Below are 23019 nucleotides of genomic sequence, written 5' to 3'. Positions count from 1 at the left end.
TGCAGCCTGTACTTCTTCCACTTGTGCATCAAGGCTAGCGCCAAATGCAGGACCAAGTCTTGTCGTGGCTAAATACAAAATTAAAGCTATTGATAGACCACTGTAATACTCATGTTCAAGTATATATTTCTCTTTACTCAATAAATAGTTGATAAGTGCAATGCCAAATAAGTATGGGCCTGTTACACCAGTCTTGGGGTAGAAGAATTGGAACCACTCATTAGGTATAAAGCCGAAACGGCATGGGGCTGATTTTTCCGCGCGTTTAAAATCTGGTTTCCTTAGAGCAGACGTTCCGTCGGAGCCGGCGCATACGTTGGTTTGTCTTGTCGCAGGACATGTCTTCGTGTGAGCAAATACAATATTTGACAAGAATAAATTAAATGATTTCTTATGTAATAGGTTTATCTGGCGCTTTATCATGGTGAAATCAAATATACGGATGACAATAATATTAACCGCATATGTAACTATTGACAACAAAGAGAAGAAAGCAAGAATAAAGATTATGGAAATTTGTCTGAGGATATTTGACATACTTCATATCAAAGATCATCAAAGACAATTATAAGTAATTATGATTTCTCTATGCTTCACATTCCAAAGAATATCGCATAGGTAGATATCCAAAAATAAAATATCTCAGAGAAATATGCAAATTAGATACAGGATGCTCGAATATAAACAAGATCAGTACCCGCACGAATTTACGCATTTTATAGTTTTTTTTTTTATGAAATTTAAAAAGCGCCCTGTGAGCGTATTAGCTACTAACATACGGCATGAACCACAGACCACGGCTTTAGTTATTGTTCTGAGGCATGAATGTTGGTCGCATGGAAACTTTAAATAGTAAATTATGTAATGATAAACTTAAAAATGCAAGCGGCGATAGCCTAAATGGGTCGGGGACAGACTGCCGAGACGAATGTCAGCAGGTTCAAATTGTTGGGCTTCGAGTCGCCCTTACAGAGTAAGTGTGGAAAGTAAACCAGGTTTTCCGTTGAATAGGAACTTATATTTTCAATAGAGTGAACACATTAGACAACCGTATTAGACTAGCACACATTGCTTAGTAACAGTACATTGTTATTTCATTCCAAATACAATAATTCAAAAGATACATACTGTTACACGGCCAGTTTACATAACATTATTAAAAAGGCTTTGTATTTGGCTATGCAAACCTTAACACAAATCCCAAGAGCACTCACATCTGCCTTTGGAAAATAGAATTATATGCGTATTCTTTTTGAATTATTGCTTACTTTAACAATCAAGGAAAACCTGCAAACCTCAGAAGTTCTTAATAGCAATTTTGGGGATGAATGAAGTCTACCAATCCACACTAGACCAGCGTAGTGGCCTAAGTCCTCTTAGTAGTAGACGAGGACCGTGCCCAACAGTGGGACAGTATATAATACAGGGCTGATATTATACGACATCTTGTGGCTAATGATGATGATGATGATGATGATGATGATATTATATATTATTATAAACTTAAAATGTGTCGGAAACGGCAGCACAAATTTGTTTTTTTAAAGTATGACATTGTCAAACAGCTATAGGAAAACGCGTAAACCTACTCCATACGAATACACTTAAATTCCTACTAGCGGTACAGAACATACTTAGGAAGCCATTGTTTTAAATGCATTCGTATATTTATACTTTTCCTGGGAATACGACCATGGCCACGTTGAAAGTGTTGCTTATCATCGATGACCTCAGGGGGTCCACTATCTTAGAAATCGCAATAGAGATACCTACAATGTTGCCCGACTTTTTAATCACACAAATGACCTCTCCGTCCAATAAAACAGCCACTGAATCAAGCCAACATTTTCAATTAATAAAACAAACACGTATCAAACCTTTTTGTCCGTATTTGATAGGCAGTGCAACTAGGGCACCCGCTTTTCGCAATGTGTATTTCATCCCATGATGAGGAAAATAAAACAACGTAAATATTTTAGTATAAATTGTTTAATGTTCTATTGCATCAGAATTAATCGTTTAAATAACTTCTTTATAATTCAAAATTGTAAACAAGTAACCTTACTAATGGTTCCCATTGGACATAGGAGTAATTATACAATCTACGAGATAAGTGATAACTATATCTATAAATAATAGTATTTAGAGACGGTATTTGGCAGCCCTCAGGATGGGGTACTTGTCACCGGTGCAGAGACCACGGAAATCGTCCATGGAGAGGTCATTGATTGAAATACCGCCGAGGTTCTTTGATCTGTAAAAATAAAAATTATATTAACGTCCAACATAAAGCATTATGACGAAAAATACTTTCTTTAGCGGTTTAATATCCAAACTTGCATTTGTAGCTGTTTACAAAATGTCTTTAACTATAACTATCATTTAGCGTTGGTATTCGCTAGCTTTTCAAACCTAAAAGCAAGAATAGACAATCAGATTTTCAATGTGTGAAAAATTATTCCGACTCAATTGTAGTTAAAACGTTTGTGAAAAACAATCGATAACTCATTTACAACTTTTGGTTAACTACTACACACTATAGAATTTTAAAAGATTCGTTACGAAATTTTCCCAATGTTTTACTATTTGTTTTTATACAATGAAAAAAATCTCGGAAATTTCTCACGCGTTCCAAGAAATGATCAACGAAATTGATTGGATCAACCCCACATTACGATTGTTAGGGTAGATAGAGAAATAAAATTTATCTTGGCTGAAAATATAAATATTCAGAGTACAATAACAAAAAAAATAATCATGATATTATATCATATTCTGGTACTGCTTATACACTCGTTGAAAGAAAATCTATTAGGACATAATATCAGGTAAGTACTCATATGTAAGTATATATATGACGAATCACATTTCACTTAGTTTATATTTGAGAGTTGTTTGTGTTTAATTGCTATCTGTATAATATGTTTAGGGCAATTCCTATGTAAACACTTAACGCTACCGTCGGATCCTCTGCAATCGAATCACAATAAAGTGTGATGCTTACGGATGAGTTATTTTAATTAGTTCATTGTTATCATTAACGTGTAATAAGCTGTTGGGATAATTAATTTTAATGGAGAAGGAAATCCAACTTACGTGACGTATGATGCTTTCTGTCCCGCGGTGTCGGGGTCTTCGTAAGACACCCACATACCGCCTTCGCCGCTGTCGTCGGGGAGTCTGAAGGCGTATGTGCCTGCAACATATTCTCGTTATATTTTATTCGTTTTATCTCCCTACAGCTAACAAGGTATAACATTCCGTGATATCGTTGTGAATTCCGTCTAACCAACAGTGCTTGATGGGTTCATTACTTATTTAATCGACCAAGCTCAATAAATGTCTATAAATATACTAAAATATTGCGTATCTTATATTATTATTTTAAAAAAATAATCACCGTGAATGAATGCTAAAAATATTATAAAATATGCGCCATTACTTCCATTTGTACCTCAATTTACCCGTCATAAGTCTTTATAAATTAATGTAACAATTATAAAACACAAAGATAATTAAACACATTAGACAGTGTTAACACATAATATTAATGATGTTTATTAAACATCTGACGAATGAATTTTAAAAAACATAGACACCAATTGCAGGTCGGTGACTCTATTTGCATTTATTATCATACGGAATTGTGATTACATGGTAAAAGGCTATGTTTATGCATTATTACCACACTTTGAACGTTAATTAGGATATTAATTGGTTTGATTATATCAAATAGGGCATACATAACGTAACGTTTGTGCAAAGTTGGCGTTGAAAACAAATAATAAGCGCAATACACATTATGAAAGCGTCATATACATTTGGAACAGGCACAACTAAGTAAAACTATTTGAAAATTGAACAATCAAATTAAATTCCAGCTGGTTTTTCCTGTAATTCCGCATTTTAAATACATCGACACATTGTAATCGTATTAAATCTTTGTGACGAATTTCAATGAAAAGAACTTTTGGTATTATTATGTCGCTACGCTGTCATGTTCCCAAAATAGCTTTTGTTTCATTAAACGTGTTTAAAGATTTTATTTCACGTTGAACATAGAAAGTGGTTCCAAAAATATACAACTGGATTTGAAAATACAACATTATGAACTGCAATATACGTATGTATCGTACATACGTATAAAGGTTTTAATTTTTTATCGCATGTTAGGAGTTATTACGCTAAGCTTGTGCAAAGCAAGTATGGATTTTGCAACACACACCATACAGCATGCATTTTTTTTATTTAAGCAACTTCAATGCTACAAATTAACATGACGTAATCTATACGCGATTGATCATTGATTCAACTTAAAGCCAAAGGTGTGGTTTGGCGTCCGCGACCTCAGCTATTCAACCATCTAAATGTATATATCTCAGATTTAGCTAATATGAAGCTAACTGGCCTCCCTAATTATATAACGCAATATTACTTAACTTTGTCTGCATACGGATCTATGGACTGACTAAGCCTCTACCACAATGCAATGCGACAACTAAGTCATAAACTTAATATCTTTTCAGACGTTCAGAAATATTATCCAAGACCCAAAAATAACCGCCACCTAGTATTTCAACTAATCTAATCAGATTATTCTAGAACCGTACCGTGTGAAATGAACTATGAAGCCGTGAAGGACCAATCACCATTTAGTGTTAATAGCAAAAAGCCTACTGTAAATGAGTACCAACCAAAAACAGGCGTAAGATCATCCTCCTTCGTTAAGCCCTTTTCTGAAAAGTTAAATACGCTTACTGATTCCCACAAATTTTGTATCTACAATAGCAAAAAAGCAAAATGTATGGCTAGTAATAATAATATATAAATACAGTTAATTACAGTTTTATTGGTATATAAATATTTCGAATTGCATCTGTCACCAATAGACAAGTCTATGTCACCAAAATATACATATAAGTATTTTGGGATTCCTTTACGACCAGGATACCAATTAATTAAAATGTTTATTCTTATAACTGTTATAAACTGTATTTGAATGACATGAAGTCAGCATAAAGTCCACAACCACAATAAAACCTACCAAATCGTTTGCTGGGGTCGGTGACCTTCCTAAGATGGGGACGCATTCCCTTCTGGTGGTTGGGGTTGATAAGCTTCGCGCAGACTTCAGGGTAGCTCAGGAGACCTTCGATCTTTGTGTAAGGACCTGATGAAGAAATAATACAAATTCTATATTTGTGATCGTAGTCGTTTCCTGGGATTTATAGTTTCATATTTACTACAAAAAACTTATTGTTTTTGTGCAATAAAATATTCAACTGCACTAAGAAAAGACTGAATTTTGTTTTTAGTTTCAAATTGTCTTAGCTTAACATTTTTATTGCCTTCAAAGGCTAATCAGCTACCAACTAACTCATGGAGGAAAGTCAAGATATGCTATATGTATGCTATGCTAAAGGAAATATTCATGAATATTTCATTAAAATATTCAACACTCTTCCCGAGTAGCAATAAATGTCCTTCCCTATACTAGGAACAAAAATATGTATATTGTTTCATATGTATCTTTATAAAAATTAATAAATTCATTTGCATCATAAAATACCAATTTATATTTCCAGAAAACCTTTTTACTAGAACATTACAACACATGTTTGCATCAAATATCAGGATTTAGCAAAATCTACCGCGCACAGTAATCATACAGTTTTGGTAAGTTGCTTCGCTACATCTAGTCCAAAGAGAAATGTGAATAGAATTTACTTTTATTTACCGGTACAACTCTACTGAGCTGTACGTTCTAAGCAATGAATGTCCAAACTCGGACATTTTTACTTGTAGTTTTATTCGTCTTGAATACTTAGATCGCAAGACTTGTTTATTTATTTCTGTACAACAACAGCATAACATTAAACTGGATTTATATTATTTTATGGCAATGATTCGACTACTCGTTACCACAAAATATTTCGCATGTTACTCAATAAGTATTGACAATCAAGTATTCATGAAATTGTAAAACTGGTGCAAACATAATATTTAGTGCTGCATAAGGTGTCAACAAAATCATATCACACATATCTTTATCACGTAGTATATTATATCCTACTTCCTCATAGCAGGTAAGGTTGATTTAATTAGAGGAGAGGCTCATGAATGCCCACATAAGTAACATTGATATATACATACCAGCTTCGCCAGCGCCATCGGTGTGCAATGGGGGAACTCCTGAGATTTCACTCTCAGAATCTAGCTTCCATGTGCGACTGTAAGATGCAATGCCAAGGACGAGTTTGTTGCTTGGGGCATTGCTCTGCAACCTAAATGGGAAATATTAAGCTTATAAATAAATTCTAACACAGAAACATTAATTAAAATCCGATAATAAATCGTAATAACCCTCTAAATTTCGGTAGAAGGGTTAAGTTTCAAGAAACGAGAAAAGAGCCGTAATACGCGCACGTGACGTCATCAGGAAATAAAAAGTATAACATGGAGTGATGTCCGCACATTGCAATATTTGAAATTTATTTGTATTCAATTTCCTATTTAACTTTTATTCAGTTTTCACAAAAGACCTTATTTTGTTATATACAGGATTGTGTACAAAATTATACATAGTAAAATACCCTATTACAGCATGCACTGAACTGCGCTCCCTCTCTCTATGTTCTGTCACCTAACGCTCTCAATATACACTGGGCACACTTGTTATTTCTCATTTTTTTTATAGAACCCATTTTTAAAATGACTTACCAGTAGTTGATAGCGGCATCAACATTCTGCAGCGGGTTGCGATTCTGCGGAGTGTAGATGGGTGACACGTAGTCCGCCTCTTTGGGGTTACGTTCAGGAGTGAAGTAGTCGTAAGCCTCGATGTTTACAATATCAACAAGGTTGATAATGGCCGGCACGTCGTAGTAGACTAAAATTAAAATATGTTGATCAATAAAAGACAACTTTAACTTCTTAAATTGTGCTTGTCATCTACAAGTAATATTAAAAATCTCTACCTAAAAGATTTCATAAATTCAACTATGTTATACAAGTCGGAATCTCATCCAAACCAGGTAAAGGACACTTATTGATTACGTCACATGTGTTTAGTTTTCCAAACGCTTCATGAAGCAAAGAATAGATGCTGCATGGTAACAAGCGCAGGCTTGCTATATAGATACATTCGGAAAGATTTGGATTTACATTTACCAATCACGCCCAATGCGGATTAGAAGAGTAGTGAGTGCCTTCGTATCGAATTTTTTTGCTGCAGTCTGATATACGATCTATAGAAGTAATTTATGGCTGCTACGTCCTATTATTCAAATTTAAATTATCTATCGGAAAATAATAATACCCATCAAACCCGTATATGATTTATAAAATATTTATAAATTACTAGCAACAATGAATTGTTTTTTCAAAAGAATAGGTTTATCAACATTGACCTAGTACACTCCCCACACTCACATAAATAAAAATACTTGTTATTTATCACCACTCGTTCTCCTTTGTAAGGGCATAAACTGCGTATAAACTCAAACAATAAGAGGTAGACATCTTCACAATTTAGCAGAACGTGATCAAATTACCTCGAATGAGATGATACCAATGCGCCACATACTGTACCTATGACAATGTGATAATAGCTGCACTTGGTCTACCACATAACAAGGTCATATTGATATCCTTTTTAAACAATATATTCAGACAAATTGTAACTTAAATTTTTATAACGAGGCCTTATTTGACCATTAAACTAATATAAATTTTCCTGTTGTCATACCATTTTTGTATCGAGAATGGTGTCACAGGCCGCCAGTCTTTTGTTCGACAACGTGCAAAGGCTTTCAACTTTTTGCATTACATACGATACAAAAGGTCAGGAACTGTCAATGTTTCGTTTTCATCTCAGAGCAAAATCTAACGCTAGAAACCTGACTAAAATTGTATATGCGTATAACCATGACAAGTTGATTTCACTAATAGGTAAACTAATTATTAACAGTTAATTAACGTTGCCTTCCTAAAGCCGCATTTAGACCGAACAATTGTCGGTAGCAATAATCGTCAGGAGATTATTGCAATGTACTGTTTAGACATAGATGAAAACTTAAATATCGCTTGCTAATCATACAAGAATCACTCGGGCAAATTTCCCGCCCACTACAACTGTTTACACGAAAACACTTTTCTCGAACATATTACATATTATATTTTTTTCTAAATATTTGCCAAAAGACATATATATGTTCACGTGGGTATTGCCTATCAACGTAGAGGCAAATTTTCTCGCTATTGCATTTATTCAGATGGGGCAACTTTTATTACCACCTTTCAAAAATCACACTTTCGTTGCATAACATTTGCTCTGTGTAAATGAGACTTAAAGTGAAAGAGAAATGTAAGCTTTACTAAATTATATCTATAATATTCTCTGCAACCGCTTTTCGGACACATCAAACTATGCAACTTTTTATACCATTCAAAATTAAATTTTATGAATTGGTAATACTTCATGGAAAAACAGTTTTGTCAAACAACAAACCCACAGGTGTTCTAAATAAACTGATGTTACAAGATCGGTCAAAAAATGTTAATCTACATGAAAAATTGGTCAATATATGATATTTACGAAAACATTTATTTAAAACGTATCCATTAAATAAATAGTTACTTGTCAGAGAGATGGTTAAATAGTTAAAATTTGGACGAATAAATTCCACAAAACCATCCCAAATTGAAAAGTACAAACGAAAACTCACTAGAAGCATTCACGTTTGGTAGAACAGTAACAGCTAACTGCATGTTGGGCTTAACATTGAGCGCTTGTTTCAATTCGCGGACGAGAGCGGTAAATCCTTCACGGTGCTCGGCCTCCTTGTCATCAACGGGCGTTGTGCCGAAGGTCTTCTTGATACCGTGCCAGATAGATCCTGAATAAAAAATAGGAATGAAAAAAATAGTTAGTAAATTCTTCTGATCTAGACAAATATGGAAACATTATGCAAATGGATATACCAGTGCACTTTGTATTTAAAAAAAATCAAGTCGGGTTTGAAACAGCCAGCTTTAGACGGTCCTAATAAGGCCCACCATCCACGGTTTTGGTATTTTATTCGTGTTATAGTAAAAAATACATTCGACGTTTTGTTACTTTTTTATTATTAAAATTCATAATAGGTATGTAGTAATGTTGGACTTTAATTAAATGGTTTACTTTATATTTTTTATGAAACGTTTTCATATATATTTAAAAAAAAATGTTGGGCCTCTGGGATTCCATCAACATAAAACAAAGTATAACATAACCAAATGTGTGTATGTAGTATAGATAAAGTACGTAATTAATAAACTTCTCTATTCTCTCTGGTTGCAATATATGTATATCACTGACAACTTTTAACAGATGATTGCAGATTCAGTCCTTAACGGATTCAAATTGAATACTAGTAAACTTTCTGCCCTGTTACTTACCCCAAGTGGAGCGGACCTTCTTGGGCTTAATCCTTGGGAACTGCCAAGCGAGGTCGATGCCGTCAAATCCATGTTGTTCGGCGAGGAGGACGCCAGAGTTCACGAAAGCGGTACGAGCTTGCGGCGATTCCAACTACAAAAGGCAAATTATAATAATATACACTGTCAATTATGATAGTCAATGAAACTCCAAGGGCGACAATCTCTACACAACTTAATGATCGCAAACTCCTATTGAGTAAATAATGAAATGAAATGTCAAAAAACCCATTTTGGCTATTAGTCCATTGAAATGTTACATTTTTTAGGCCTTACCTTGCGTTTTTTAGAGGACGCAATTTTATTTTTTAGAAGTGTAGGGGGGGTCAGTGTTAAGCTAAAACCAAGTTTGTGGGGTCGCCACCCTTGTCCCACGGCCGCCATCTTGGTTTGAAATGGTTTTTACGATGTATCTCTTAAACTATTTATCTGACAAAAAAAAAATATAAACATTTTTTGTTGCAAATTAAATTCTCTACAACTTTGGTCTAGTAACTTTTGTCGTAGAACTATAAATAAAAAAGTTATAAGCGAAAATGTTAAGAAATTCAATGTTAAGCAATGTCCATTGCAACGTCATCAGAACGTGTGTTTATAAGGTTCATAATACGTACAACACAAACCCGCGGTTGTCGGCTTGTACGCGAATTACTTGGATCCTGAATCGCTTTGGGACAGATGAAGCAATTGCTTAACATTTTTGCTTATAACTTTTTATTTATAGTTCTACGACAAAAGTTACTGGACCAAAGTTGTAGAGAATTTAATTTGCAACAAAAATGTTTATAATTTTTTTGTTAGATAAATAGTTTAAGAGATACATCGTAAAACCATTTCAACCCAAGATGGCGGCCGTGGGACAAGGGTGGCGACCCCACAAACTTGGCTGTAGCTTTACACTGACCCCCCCTACACTTCTAAAAAATAAAATTGCGTCCTCTAAAAAACGCAACCCCAAATGTAACTTTTCAATGGACTATATTATTTTCGTGTCCGTAGGGGCCTTCATTAACTGTTGCCAAGACCCAAATGTTGCTATTATGTTAAACAGTCCAGATTATATTTTAAAATGTTAATATTTTTCAGTTGTTTCAACATAAGCTACACAATTTGTGTTTTAAAAGATCAAATACTTGTAATAAAAGCCCTAATATAGAGTTATATTAAGGTCCACTGTGTTTATGAGTATTAAATATGAGAAGGTAAGTCTCGGCCCTCGTTTTCACATGTTACTACTTAGGTTACCACTAGGTACTCGTTTCCTTCGTCCATCACAATAGCAGATTGGTAGAGACCAAAACCTCGTCTGTTTTTTAGAATAATTCTGAATGTTATGTCAATATTTTCTTTGACATTAAAATCGGTTTATCCAGTCAAAAGTTCTGATGAAACAAAAATTTTAAAAAATAATTTCTATTTGTGAACGACCTTTTTTGAAGTCGGTTAAAAACGAGTCATAATTAACATACAGAGAGAACCAACTATCTCTATACATTTACCCCCTTATTCATAAACGTTTTTTATCTAAGGACGAAGTAAAGCTGTGATAACAAGCCTGTTTCTCAGTGCCCAACGGCACTTAGAAATAGACATAGGGCCGTTGTGATTGGTTTTTATTGTTATATTTCAATATTAGCCAATCACAACGGCCCTACGTCTACGCACTGCGAAGACTGCCATGCCGTCAGCACTGAGAAACAGACTTGTTATCACAGCCTTACTCGGTCGTTAGATAAAAACGTCTATGAATAAGGGGGTTAGAAATTAAGTACTTCAAGAGTTGAGAAAGTGCTTCTCACTATCATAATTATTATATTATCAAAGTCTTAATCATTATAATTCATAAAACTGACGGTATATTTTAATAAATAACTTAACCGCTACCTTCGTATCGATAAGCAACTGAACTCATCAGAATAAAATAATTTGACATGCAAACAATTAACTTATACAATTGGTTTATTATTGGCATTGATTTATAACTATTGTAATAGTTTATTAAAATCGTAAAACTTCAAATAACTTACAAGAAGGTTATACTTCTGCGCGCCTCTTCGGTGTCGGCGTCACCTCCGACAGACAGAAGAACTTTGAGTCCAGGATACTTGGTCTTGAAGTTGGTGATGGCGCGGTAGTTTGCGTGGGCGCGGTCTACATCCAGGTTCTCGTTGAGAGGCACCATCTTGTACGTATCGGGCTGGATGCCAGCATATCCGTACAAGAGATGGGTGCAGAACGACAGCGCAGGGTCCAAGTCCATCGGCAGCATGCGAGCTTGAGCTGGATAAATACATCCTTCAACTGTATTATGATGTAACCAATGTTACATCCTATTATATGTTTGCGTACAATATTATACAATTATTAACTTCGTGGTTCTACTTAGATTAATCTTTCAGTCTTTTACGAAGGAAGGCCTTTTCATAATCAGTGCAGCCGTTTTAATAATTACTCTAGACTAGCGTTTCATAATAAGTATTGTTTTGAATATCTATGCATCATTCTCAGATAGGTAGTAGTTTTATAACATGGCATTTAAAGTAGAAACATATGATCAATATTTTATCAAATTCCGTATAACATAGATGATATTAGTTAACATTCGATTTTGAACCTTACGTTCTAACCCTTTTAACGTATATAATCAATCTAACCTAGTACATCTATAACATCGGTTACACTCACGCTTATCTAATTGTATCGGTTTTAATTGTAAAAGTAAACGTCAATTAACCAATTAATGGAGTCGAACGTGTCGTCCACCAAACTGTCGTGGGACTTACAATGTGTTTTCAGGGTTAACATTTAGAATTGAGAATAATAGTTATATTTCATCATTAATCTGTGTTTTACATGATTGTATCAAGATTCAGTTTTAAGTGTTCTAGTTTTACGCAACGTTATGGTCTAAATGCAAAACAACTGTTTCTGCTTTATTTCAAAACTAATAACACTTCATTTGTAATGAAGTAGTTATTTTAAATTATATAATTATTCTATTTTGAATTACAACACATGCAAGATGACTAATATCTGGAATACGAGTACCTATATCTATGGTTATGTATCAGGATCGCTTGGTATATATACATAGATATGCTCGTATTTATGTTTGTTTATTTCTAAGACTGCAATAAAAACTCGAAGGTTAAGGTAAACAGTAAAAAAGTCAGTACATCAATGGACCACTGGCATCTAATCAAGATGACGAACGCAATTTAGTAGCTTACAGTTTGATGTAATTTGAAATTCTAGGTAATTTTACTGTTTATGAACAAACATAAATCTTACTAATAAGTGCTCTCGTCATTCACTACTTGGACAAAAGCCAACTGGTTTAATATTAATAAACTTAATTCTTGAATCATAGGTAGATGTCAATTGAAAATGGTTTAGAGCTGCTACATAAACACGTTACTGTGCCAATCTCCTCCAAAGACGAGAAAACACTATCAAAACTCCGTGATAGAGTTTCGATTCACACAGAAATTGTAGATAACATACATACGAACACACGGAAATAAAATCAATAACCTAGCATCACTTGGCCTGCATATTTATTTCTATTTTCACCAGCTTTTCCTTCCGTCATACGATTTCCAGCAAACTTGCAGAATTGATTTATCAGCTTGTATTTGCTTATGCTTTACTATGTTTACTGTCGAAAGGCAATAGAAAAAAATATTACATCTCACTTCGAATGGAAATGCAAATTGGAAATTTTGTACAGAAATATATCCTGTGCTAGATTGGTACAACATACCACTTTTTATTCTGAGAGAATGTTACACGCGTGAGAAAAAATACTTCAAAAATTGTTATTAAAAAACAATGAGATGTTTATTATTAATTCTCAATAATAATATTTCTCTTAAGCCTGGTTGCTTATGCCATTTATAAAAAATATATTTTACTATATTTTAGTTCAAACAGAATAAATAAAAGTTATACAAAAGAAAGAGTAGCTCGCAGCTTCGGCCGCGTGACAGCCATCCCGTTACGTAAGTCTCCATGTGACCGTAGCGTTCCGTGGCGCTACCTATTTCATAATCAGATTTAAAAAAACATCCTACGGATGCATATTATCTCAAAAAAAGTTACCTTATATACTAATCCAGACCGTGATATATCTTTGTGCCGAATTTCATCCAAATCTCTTCCGCTGTTGCTGCGTTTCCAAATCATCGAGTTTTTACGTCATTTTCTAACTATTCAACTGGTGGGATCGTGCCTGCTTCATTGTTTTTTGGTTTACTGACGCCTATTCAACTTCATCTATCATTCTTACAAAAATTTCATTTATAATATTAGGCGATTATAATATTCGATCAGGTATTTACCATCGCATTTGCATAACATTATCCGTTTAATTATTGGTGGAAGGCTACTTTCTTAAATGCCACAAAAATAAGGATTCTACAGATTCCGAAAAAACAACTACAAAATATAATAACAAAATTATAAATAAAAAATTATTAATCTCCATTACCCATAGGTGTCGCTGGAGCGTTAAATCTGCGACTGAGCGAATGTTATAAATTAAACCATCCCAAATTAGTGTCAACCTAATTATTCCCGTATAATTTGAGGTTTCAGAAATGCAGCTTTCGGCTAGAACCTCCACTTACAGCACATTTTAAAAACAAAACTTTAGGAAATACATATTCTCGTATTAGATTAGTGGCGACGTAAAATGTACAAGTTTTAATTATATTTCAAAATAGCGTGTATTCAGTGTTATTCGGGCAACGGATTTATTCAAGGCACGTACAGTCGGCGTGGGTTTATTATAATCTGGCTATCTGTTCTGCCTAGGTATAAAGTGACAACACTCCATTGTTTCCGTTACATTAACGGCTTGTACCCAACTGACGTAACGTATACAATAGGGTTACTAATGTTTATATTTCAAAGGTAAATATTATAATATTGAAAATGATTAAATTACCAATGAATTTTGTGATGAAATCTTTATGGATTAACTCTTAAAGCACTAAAAGCCTTTGAAATTTTAGGTGCCTCGAACAGATCGGCTTAGAAACGATTTTACCAATAACTACTATAAAGGTGTGAAATGGGTGGGGCGGATATTTGGAAATTCATAGTAAATTAAACTAGAAATATAAAATTTTGATCATACCTTTATTGTTATTAACCTCTTAGAGATAAAATAGGGGATGAACGTAACGTATGAGATCTATTTATAAATAAGAAATGTAATAAAATAAGCAGATACTATTTGTTAAATATAGAACACGAAATTATATTCAAACTCGACTCGTATGAAATAAAGGATAAACATAAAAGAACCTAGGCTATGAAGACTTCCATTTGAACATAGAAGCAAGTTTGTGTTAATATTTGAAAAAGAGAACTTTCTTTTAATTAAAGACACGGGTTGAACTTAGTTCTGAGTGCATGGCGAGGCTACGTAAGGATTACACTATAAGCATAAATCATAAAATGAACAATTTCAATCCTTATACTTCTTCGTTAAGGAAATCGCATAAGGTGAAGATATTGACAGCCCTACAACTACCACCTCAAGTCCGAGCTTAGACAGAATTGCATAATCCGATTCAATCCTTATTCATGGGTTCCCTTAGGACTTAAAAAAAATACTTAAATGCCGTTACTAGGCACTCGCGTACATGTTGGCAAATTTATTACAATAGTTACATGTTCTTGTCATGATGAAGGAGCACATTTTATCTATGCACCTAAAAAAGTTTATATTGTATGATTTAATTTACTCGACTCAAAAATTGCAACCATTATCTATTTGACCCGTAAACCGATTGTCCTTTATTCGCCCATATTTCGTTTTTAAGATCTAAAAGTAGCTACTAACGTCCCCGTGAACTTAAATGTGTAATAATTTATAACACAAAGTAAAAGTTAATAGTAATATTTTCTAACATATGCCAGCAAAGGATCTGTAATTTCGAGATATTCGAGAACATTTTTGTAATTAGTAAATCCCTGGTTGACGCGGATTTTCTGCGAACAATAATTTGTCCAGCTATTTGCCGCTACATTTTGTATAATTTCTTTATTTAACTTTCGCTTCGCATAATTACAGCAACAGATGTCGCTACTTTAAAGTTTCAATGCTCCTATAAAACCTGTCCCAAATGAAAGACTCGAATTTAAAAAACAGGAATGATAATGAGGGGTCAGTAGTTGTCTTCGTTTTATATTCTACGAAGAGCTTCAAATAACCTTGTGATATTACATTGAACCAGACTTAAAATAACTTACAATAAAAGCATTCCTGTTGGGGCTACGGAAAATAAGTTGTTACTATAAATAAATTGACCTTGGAATTGAGTTCCATTACAATCAATGGCAGTGAAGTTACTTTGTGTAGAATATAAACACAGATTGCTACTAAGTACTTAATTACTATCGAAAGGAAGAAGTCGTGTGCATTCAAGTCCAACAAACATCTCGGGGGTTCGGCTTTTACCAATGTGAATCTAACATTATATATTTTCTAGCCGTCCCCTAACAATAGATGAAGGGATTGAACATGAAATGATACTGATATGCACTAACTCCTTTCATAATACGTGCTTCGGGGATCGCATTAGTCCGTCGCGTCCACTACCGCTAAATGGACTTAAATAAACCTTTGCAGTCAAAGAGCTTAACGCAAATAAGAAAGTAAATTAAGTAGCATACATTTTTAATTTCCCATCCAAATCCTACTGTTTTATTACTAAAGCTTAATCGCGAGCTCTGTGCCGTTATACCATACCATATTGTGGATTGAAATTTAAAATGTAAGGAAATTACTTAAATAAACTAACATTTAATTTAGAAGCAGTATGTAAAATTACTGCATTCAAATCACGTCGGCCACTTGACGCGGAGAACGCAAACAATATGTAAATCGTTGGGTTCCTAGAATATGGCAGTGTCAACACAAATATTGTCTATGCGATAACTTTCCGAGATGTTGACATTTTTCCTCAGACTATTAACTTTAAAAATTGTTTTTATTGTCCTCTAGGCGTCACTTTAACTCTAGAACCAATCCGTATTTGGTATTGTATTTGTTGTCTAATTTTAATCAGCTTTTTAATTCTCGATTAGTTTCTCTTTTTCTCTGACAGCGGCACAGACGAGGAATATACTTCGAAGTAAATCCCAATGAGTAAATAAAAAAAAATCCATACATTCAGAATTAGCACTGTCCTTATCCTATTTCTCTAGTTACCATATAATGTTTTTAATGTTTACCTCCATAATTCCAAGAATTTCTAGAACATTGTTTGTCAAAGTCGTTATCGGCAGTGTCAGTATTGACACCTAGATATAGAGGGTCAAAAGTTATTACATATTTCACTCGCTAGGTGATTTTTGATAACCATTTATCTTTTGTTTTTACTCGCTAATGAAATTACGTTATTAATCAATTTTATAGAACCACAAATCCGGCATGTGCCGTAGATACAATCAGCCACAAAAGTTAGCTGAGCATATTCAAATTTTCAAATCGCCTCTGTACTTTTGTATTTTTATCAACAATCGTTTTCTGATTTATGAAAATAAATTTTAAAGGTGACTATTTAAAGTGAAGAAAAATAAAAGTAAGAGGTCACCGACAAGATTGGCTACATCCTGAAGCGTGCTTCCATAAAAACTTATATTAAGCCGCCTAAGAAGATTAGTCAATTTTTACCACCTGTCAAGTGTCATATACCTCTACAAGAACCGGGAGTATACAAAATAGATTGCAACTGTGGCCTCTCTTATATCGGGCAAACAAAAGAAATATAGGGACCCGCGTAAAAGAACATATAGCTGACATGAAACACCGACGCTCGACGAAGTCTGCAGTCGCTGAACACTCTGAAGGAGGCGCCAATCATTATCTGCGACTAGACAAGCCACATCCTCGCCAAAGAACACCGATTCCTGCCCAGGATGATTCGCGAGGCTATTGAAATTAAAAAACATCCTAATTTCAATAGGGAAGATGGTTGGAAGCTTGCACAAGCCTGGGATCCTGTTCTACATTTAATTAAATCGGAACCCAAAAGACCGGCTGCCAGACTTCAAGACACTGTGAGCTCATTCTGCGTAGATCGGACCACCAACAGCTAAAAATTTTAAAAAGTTGTATAATTGTAAAATGTAGGTAGATATTGTAACTTTGACTTTACGGATGAACAACACCTCAGTCCCCCCCGTGACCATGAAGGCTGCAAAGTCTTCGAAACGTCGGGAGAAAAATAAAATACACAAAACTGCGATAGAATCCGGAAAATTAGTTAAATGTCTAACATGCGCGTAAAAATAAGAAATCATTATAAAAATAAATATTTTAATTTAAGTGAACATGTACAGGTATATTTAAATTTTGTATTGGTAAGTACTTATGTTGCTCACTGTATATTGAGCTGATAGTATTTTAAATAATATAATGAGTGACGTCTCACCTAGCAACAAAGATAATCATTTTACACTTAAGCAATATTGTATCAGATATTGAGGTTCTCTGCGTAAAACGGACTCTTCTTTTATGTGCAGCCAGCTACACAAGTACTTGAACAAATCATTATCATATCGCCTATATATACACTTTGCAGTTCCTACCAATTCTTTTTCTTTTCACAAAAGTAAAATAGAATCAATTTATTTTGAACTTCATACAAATTAAAAAATTTATTAATTATATTTAACGCGTAGAGAATTTTAGTTTTGTCACAAAAAATATTTATATTGTTTTGTGCTAACTTTTACGCAGGTATAGCGCAGTGCTACATTCTCTGTTTTGGTTTAGTTTCATTGGTTTGCCGAAAATCGGAATGTCATACGAGATAAATAATTCGAATAAAAAATATTTTTGTTTCTATTTATTTCATTTGTCTGCAATATCATGACAATTATTAAATTTATGGTACTTTTTGTGTGCTTTTAATATTCTGACTAATAGTGCTCCAAATGTTTCAGAACCTCTGAAGAAACATTATAAAATTCAAATCAAAATTAAAGTTACCTTTGAAACAAATTTAATGGAAATATAAAAAGCGACACCTTTGAGTCTCAAATAATATTAATTTGTTTATATTTTATTGTTAAAAGAATATTAAATAAACGCAATAAAAGGTTACGAGCCTCTTCATCATCATGACAAGGGTTGGGATGCTAAGAGTATTCGGTCTGGGTATTGACGAACAAATCTACATTATTTGCTCCTAACATTATAATTTTGGACACATCTCTACATTTTTCATTAACTTAATTATTATAAAAAATAGTAGTATAAAAATTACATAGTTTTGTAGTTGCGACTTTGACTTTATAAAAGACGTGAGAGTGTGTATTTTTATTCCAGAATCTAAATATAGGTAAATTAATGACGGATTTTTGGATTGCATTCCCTAATACAAACACCGTCTTTCAGTGTTGCTCTCCTATTAGAACTCTACTTTTAAAAAGTAAAACAGTATTACTTGTTGAATTTGCACTGACATTCTATGCTACAAAAACAAGAAACAATGATTCCTTTTTGAGTACTTTTCTGTGTCGTAAACCGAAAGTACCTACAAGTTTGAAACTTAGCGTCGCGTTGTTGTAGTTAAAACTCTTAGGTAAAGCAACAAATAATAATAAGACCTCACAGTGTATATTATACTAGTACACCGTATCCAGAATTATCTCACCATCTAAGACAATACATTAATTTCCTGAGAATAAAATAAGGAATCTCTCACCAAAATATATTGTATTCGTAAATAATGAAATACTACCCACATAATTATTATAAACCATTTTATTAGCGTTCCATTTTAATTATGCTGGCATTATACAAAATAAAAACAAATCTTAAGTTCATCATAAACCATATTTAGCAAATTATATTGGACCGGTATATTAGCAATGATGTCACAAGGCCTTGGACAAAAAAACATTAATTTAAATATTTTATTAATAAAGTATATACATTATTGCGCAGCCAGATCATGTGATACACTGATTAGTTGCTTGTACCGCCATAACACCTATAGTCTAATCGCTTAGTCAATAAAACATTGAATTGGTACATGTTGACAGAATTAAACCAACAATCGAAAGATAAGGAACCAATAACGCCCTATGCGGGTAATTTTATTTCACAAAAATGCTATTCGCTCCCAAATAATTGGGCAATAAAGTAGAATGTCGGTATTACAACGTACCGCGTAGCCTGTTATCGAAAATGCCATGCTTTTGTAGTATTGTTAGATTTCATTCGTGCGATTTGTGCAGATATTCGTCAACGAGGGCAAATATAAATGAACACTTTCAAACATTATTACATTCGTAAAGGCGTGTTGAAATGGGAATCGGCTTTCTACTTTACTTGACGATTCTTGGAAAATTGGAAATATAGATCTATATTTCCGAAGGCATGGCTAGAAGCCAAATGAATGATAGCCAATTATTTAATTTTCTTTACTAACGGTCACAACAAATCCAAATTAAGTATTTATTGCTTGTTAGGTTCTAACCCCGGTTTTGCCAGCACAAAAGACTTTTCTCGGATATCCTATGCGTTTTGGGCATAAAATATTGAGTTTATGTTAATACAGGACTTTGTCTACCTATGAACAAAATATACAAATCTATTCAACGCTTTATGTAATATGTACTAACACATCCGAAGTCCAAACACCCAACGAACCAAACATTTCTCTTTGAAAGACATTATCGGCATCAAGCCCGCTTGTCTCCAAGTCTCTATACACTGTAAAATACAACTTTCCCTTCAAATTTACGCATCAATTCTAAGTATTTACGTATATATTAAATCCAAACTTCCTAACCTCGTCTTTGTGGTAGGCTTGTCGATAAATGTGAATAGCCAGTATTTGTCCAAAGAAAATATTAGCATGGTCTAAAGAAGGTACACAAAGAACAGAGAGGAACCACGGAGTGTAACTTTTAGTTCCTTTGAAGTACATTTCAAGTTTTATTCATGGCAGATAGCGTGAAGTGCCTACCCGTCTAACGTAAAGACTCATAAAGTTGAAATACATCGTGAGGACGGGAAAATATTTTGAATACGCAAAATGTAAACAGTATGCACAATTGTTGTGATAAACTGAATGGGAGATAAAAAAAGGCCTGTTTTAAACAATGTTTACAAAAAACTTACTAATTTTAGAGATGTATATTTTATATGACGTGTCTATTGAGTTACTAAAATTTATATATATTTCATACCTATATTAAAGTTAACAAAAACATAATCACTGCGTTTTTTGGCTAATAGGTACTTCATCTATAACTATCTACACAATAAATGTAAGTGACCGTTAACGCTGCCAGTCTGCAATGTTATCAAACATAATAATAACTCACAACTTAACTGCCTATGATTAAAAGGAAGGTGAACATTATTCTGTAGACTTGTATTTAACTCTACTATTGCCACATAATATTGTAGCGCGATGACTCACTATAAAACCTACATTTTGCAATGACATTTGCTCTCTGGCTGCACAGTGTATTAAAATTAATATCTACCCACATGATTTCAAGAAATATAATACATATAGTTTGGTTTAAAGCAACAACAATGGGTACGTATGTAATTGTTTACGCCCACAATACGTTGTCAGTCGCGCAAGCATGCATAAAAAATGTTCTTTACTTTAAATACGAGTTAGTCAAATAAATAATGAAAACATAATATTTCTAGGTAATGTTAGCTAGGTGAGCTCAAAATTTGTAGATTTCTCTTGCATCATCACTGCATCTCACAACACCAAATTCAAAACATAGTATTGCTTAAATTTTGTGTATAATAAAATATTTTTGTATCTGCAATCATTACAGTACAGGAAATCGCATTATAACTATCGTTCTTCAAGGTCAGAACACCGGCAAGGTCGATAATCAAAACATGACTAATAAACCCGACTTTTGTTAAATTGAAATAGAAAAGTCAAAGTGGAATCGATTACATTCTCTCAGCAAATAATTCTTTTAGTTGCAAAGTTTGCGCCATAATCTAACAATTTGATGTGTTTAAAAATGGCTGTCAAGTCCATCTACAGTCTCGATGTATAAAATTGTATGTAAATGTTTTTTTTAAGATCAAATCCTATTTTGTTATGTTGTAATTGAAAGATGGTTCAAAAGCTAAACTTGTACGGCCAACAAACAATTCGACTTCTTAACTGTTCCAAGATCATAATATAACTCGGACTTTGAAATATTAGATAGGTATGTATCTCGTTCATAATTACGTTTATCAGCTAATGCATTCGATACTAAACATAAAACGAAAAATTACCTCCTTTAATCAATCATAAGAAAATCGTAATTAGGTGTACCCTTAATGGTTAAAAAATCGTAAAATGTACGCCGCTGATACATTACATCGAAATAATTTTCGGTAGGAAGATACGCGAAATTAGAAAGCAAAGATCGCTTCGCACAGCTACGTATAAAAAATAATACTTACATTCTCTGACGTAACTCTTGCTGTCATAGTAGCAGAGCACCTTTCTCGGAACCGAGGCTGGAGTAGCCACGGCCACGGCGAGGACGCCGGCCAAAGCGATCAAAATCTTCATTATTATAAAATTAGCTTGACTGATCCCCACGAAGTTTGTGTGGCGAATGAGAGTTGAGCTGCAAGCCGCTTACGAGTTGACATAAGGTCATAGAATAATGATGACCCCATCTGCGAGTTTCAACGAATCTTATCTGTTGTTGTTGATTTTTAAACTGGTGAGCCCTGACTTGTGTTTTATAAGGTTGAACGTGATAAATTAATATGCCGTGAATGTTACGCGTGTGGATCGAATTGATTTAGGCTTCGTCGTTAAGTAGTAATAGAAGTCTTTTAACTAAAATTGTGATTCGGTTATTTTTATAGTATTTGAAAATGTATTACTTATACAAAATAATAAATGTTGGACGATTAGTATTATAGACATGATAAAAAATAATATACCTACATACATAGATAACTATTTAAGGTGCGTACCAATAAGATGTTAAGATATTCAGCCTTTTAAGAAAACTGAGATTTGTGCCCTTTTTATTTATGTTAGACATCTGTACATTTTTTATTCTATGACATAATGACGATGATGTCATCGGCATTACGCGGTAGTCGACAAAAAAGGTTTCGGATACTCAACAAGTTCGTTATAGATATATCTTTAAGGAAATCTGTTTTCATTGGCATTAGTTGTTGTTTTGATTTATTGACCACAGTTTTGAAGACCAATACTTATTAGAATTACAATATTAAACTTGAAGCGACCTTACCGTTGACCTGGAAACACGAAATTTGGCAAGAAGCAATATTTTGCAGTACTTACATATTATAAAAGAATAACTTGTACTCATACCTGTATACTTTGATACTTTTTGCCTACAAATTTGTACGGAACCCTCTGCATGCGAATACAACTCGGACTTCTCCAGCTTTATTGAAACAGTTTTAAATTTTAATTCCTATTTCGAATTATTTTCAGTAATTACTTACTTACATAGCTCGGGAGTATAGAATCCATAAATGCATTCTCAGTT

At 33.7% G+C, this 23019-nt stretch overlaps 1 protein-coding gene across 1 annotated transcript; it reads right to left on the bottom strand.

Annotated features, from left to right (window-relative positions):
• Positions 1-1971: 1971 nt before the first annotated feature.
• LOC115441169 (chitinase-like protein EN03) lies at positions 1972-22116 on the bottom strand. Its single transcript, XM_030165824.2, is given in 11 exon segments — positions 1972-2254; positions 3097-3196; positions 4695-4736; positions 5045-5170; positions 6154-6284; positions 6721-6889; positions 8727-8897; positions 9439-9571; positions 11505-11525; positions 11528-11757; positions 21941-22116. Coding segments are annotated over 11 exon segments (1347 nt in total). The 5' UTR covers positions 22053-22116; the 3' UTR covers positions 1972-2142.
• Positions 22117-23019: the final 903 nt, after the last annotated feature.

This window comes from Manduca sexta, chromosome 27, assembly GCF_014839805.1.
Source record: "Manduca sexta isolate Smith_Timp_Sample1 chromosome 27, JHU_Msex_v1.0, whole genome shotgun sequence".
In the NCBI taxonomy this organism is placed as follows: Eukaryota; Metazoa; Arthropoda; class Insecta; order Lepidoptera; family Sphingidae; genus Manduca; species Manduca sexta.
This window is presented reverse-complemented; position numbering and strand designations above follow the sequence as displayed.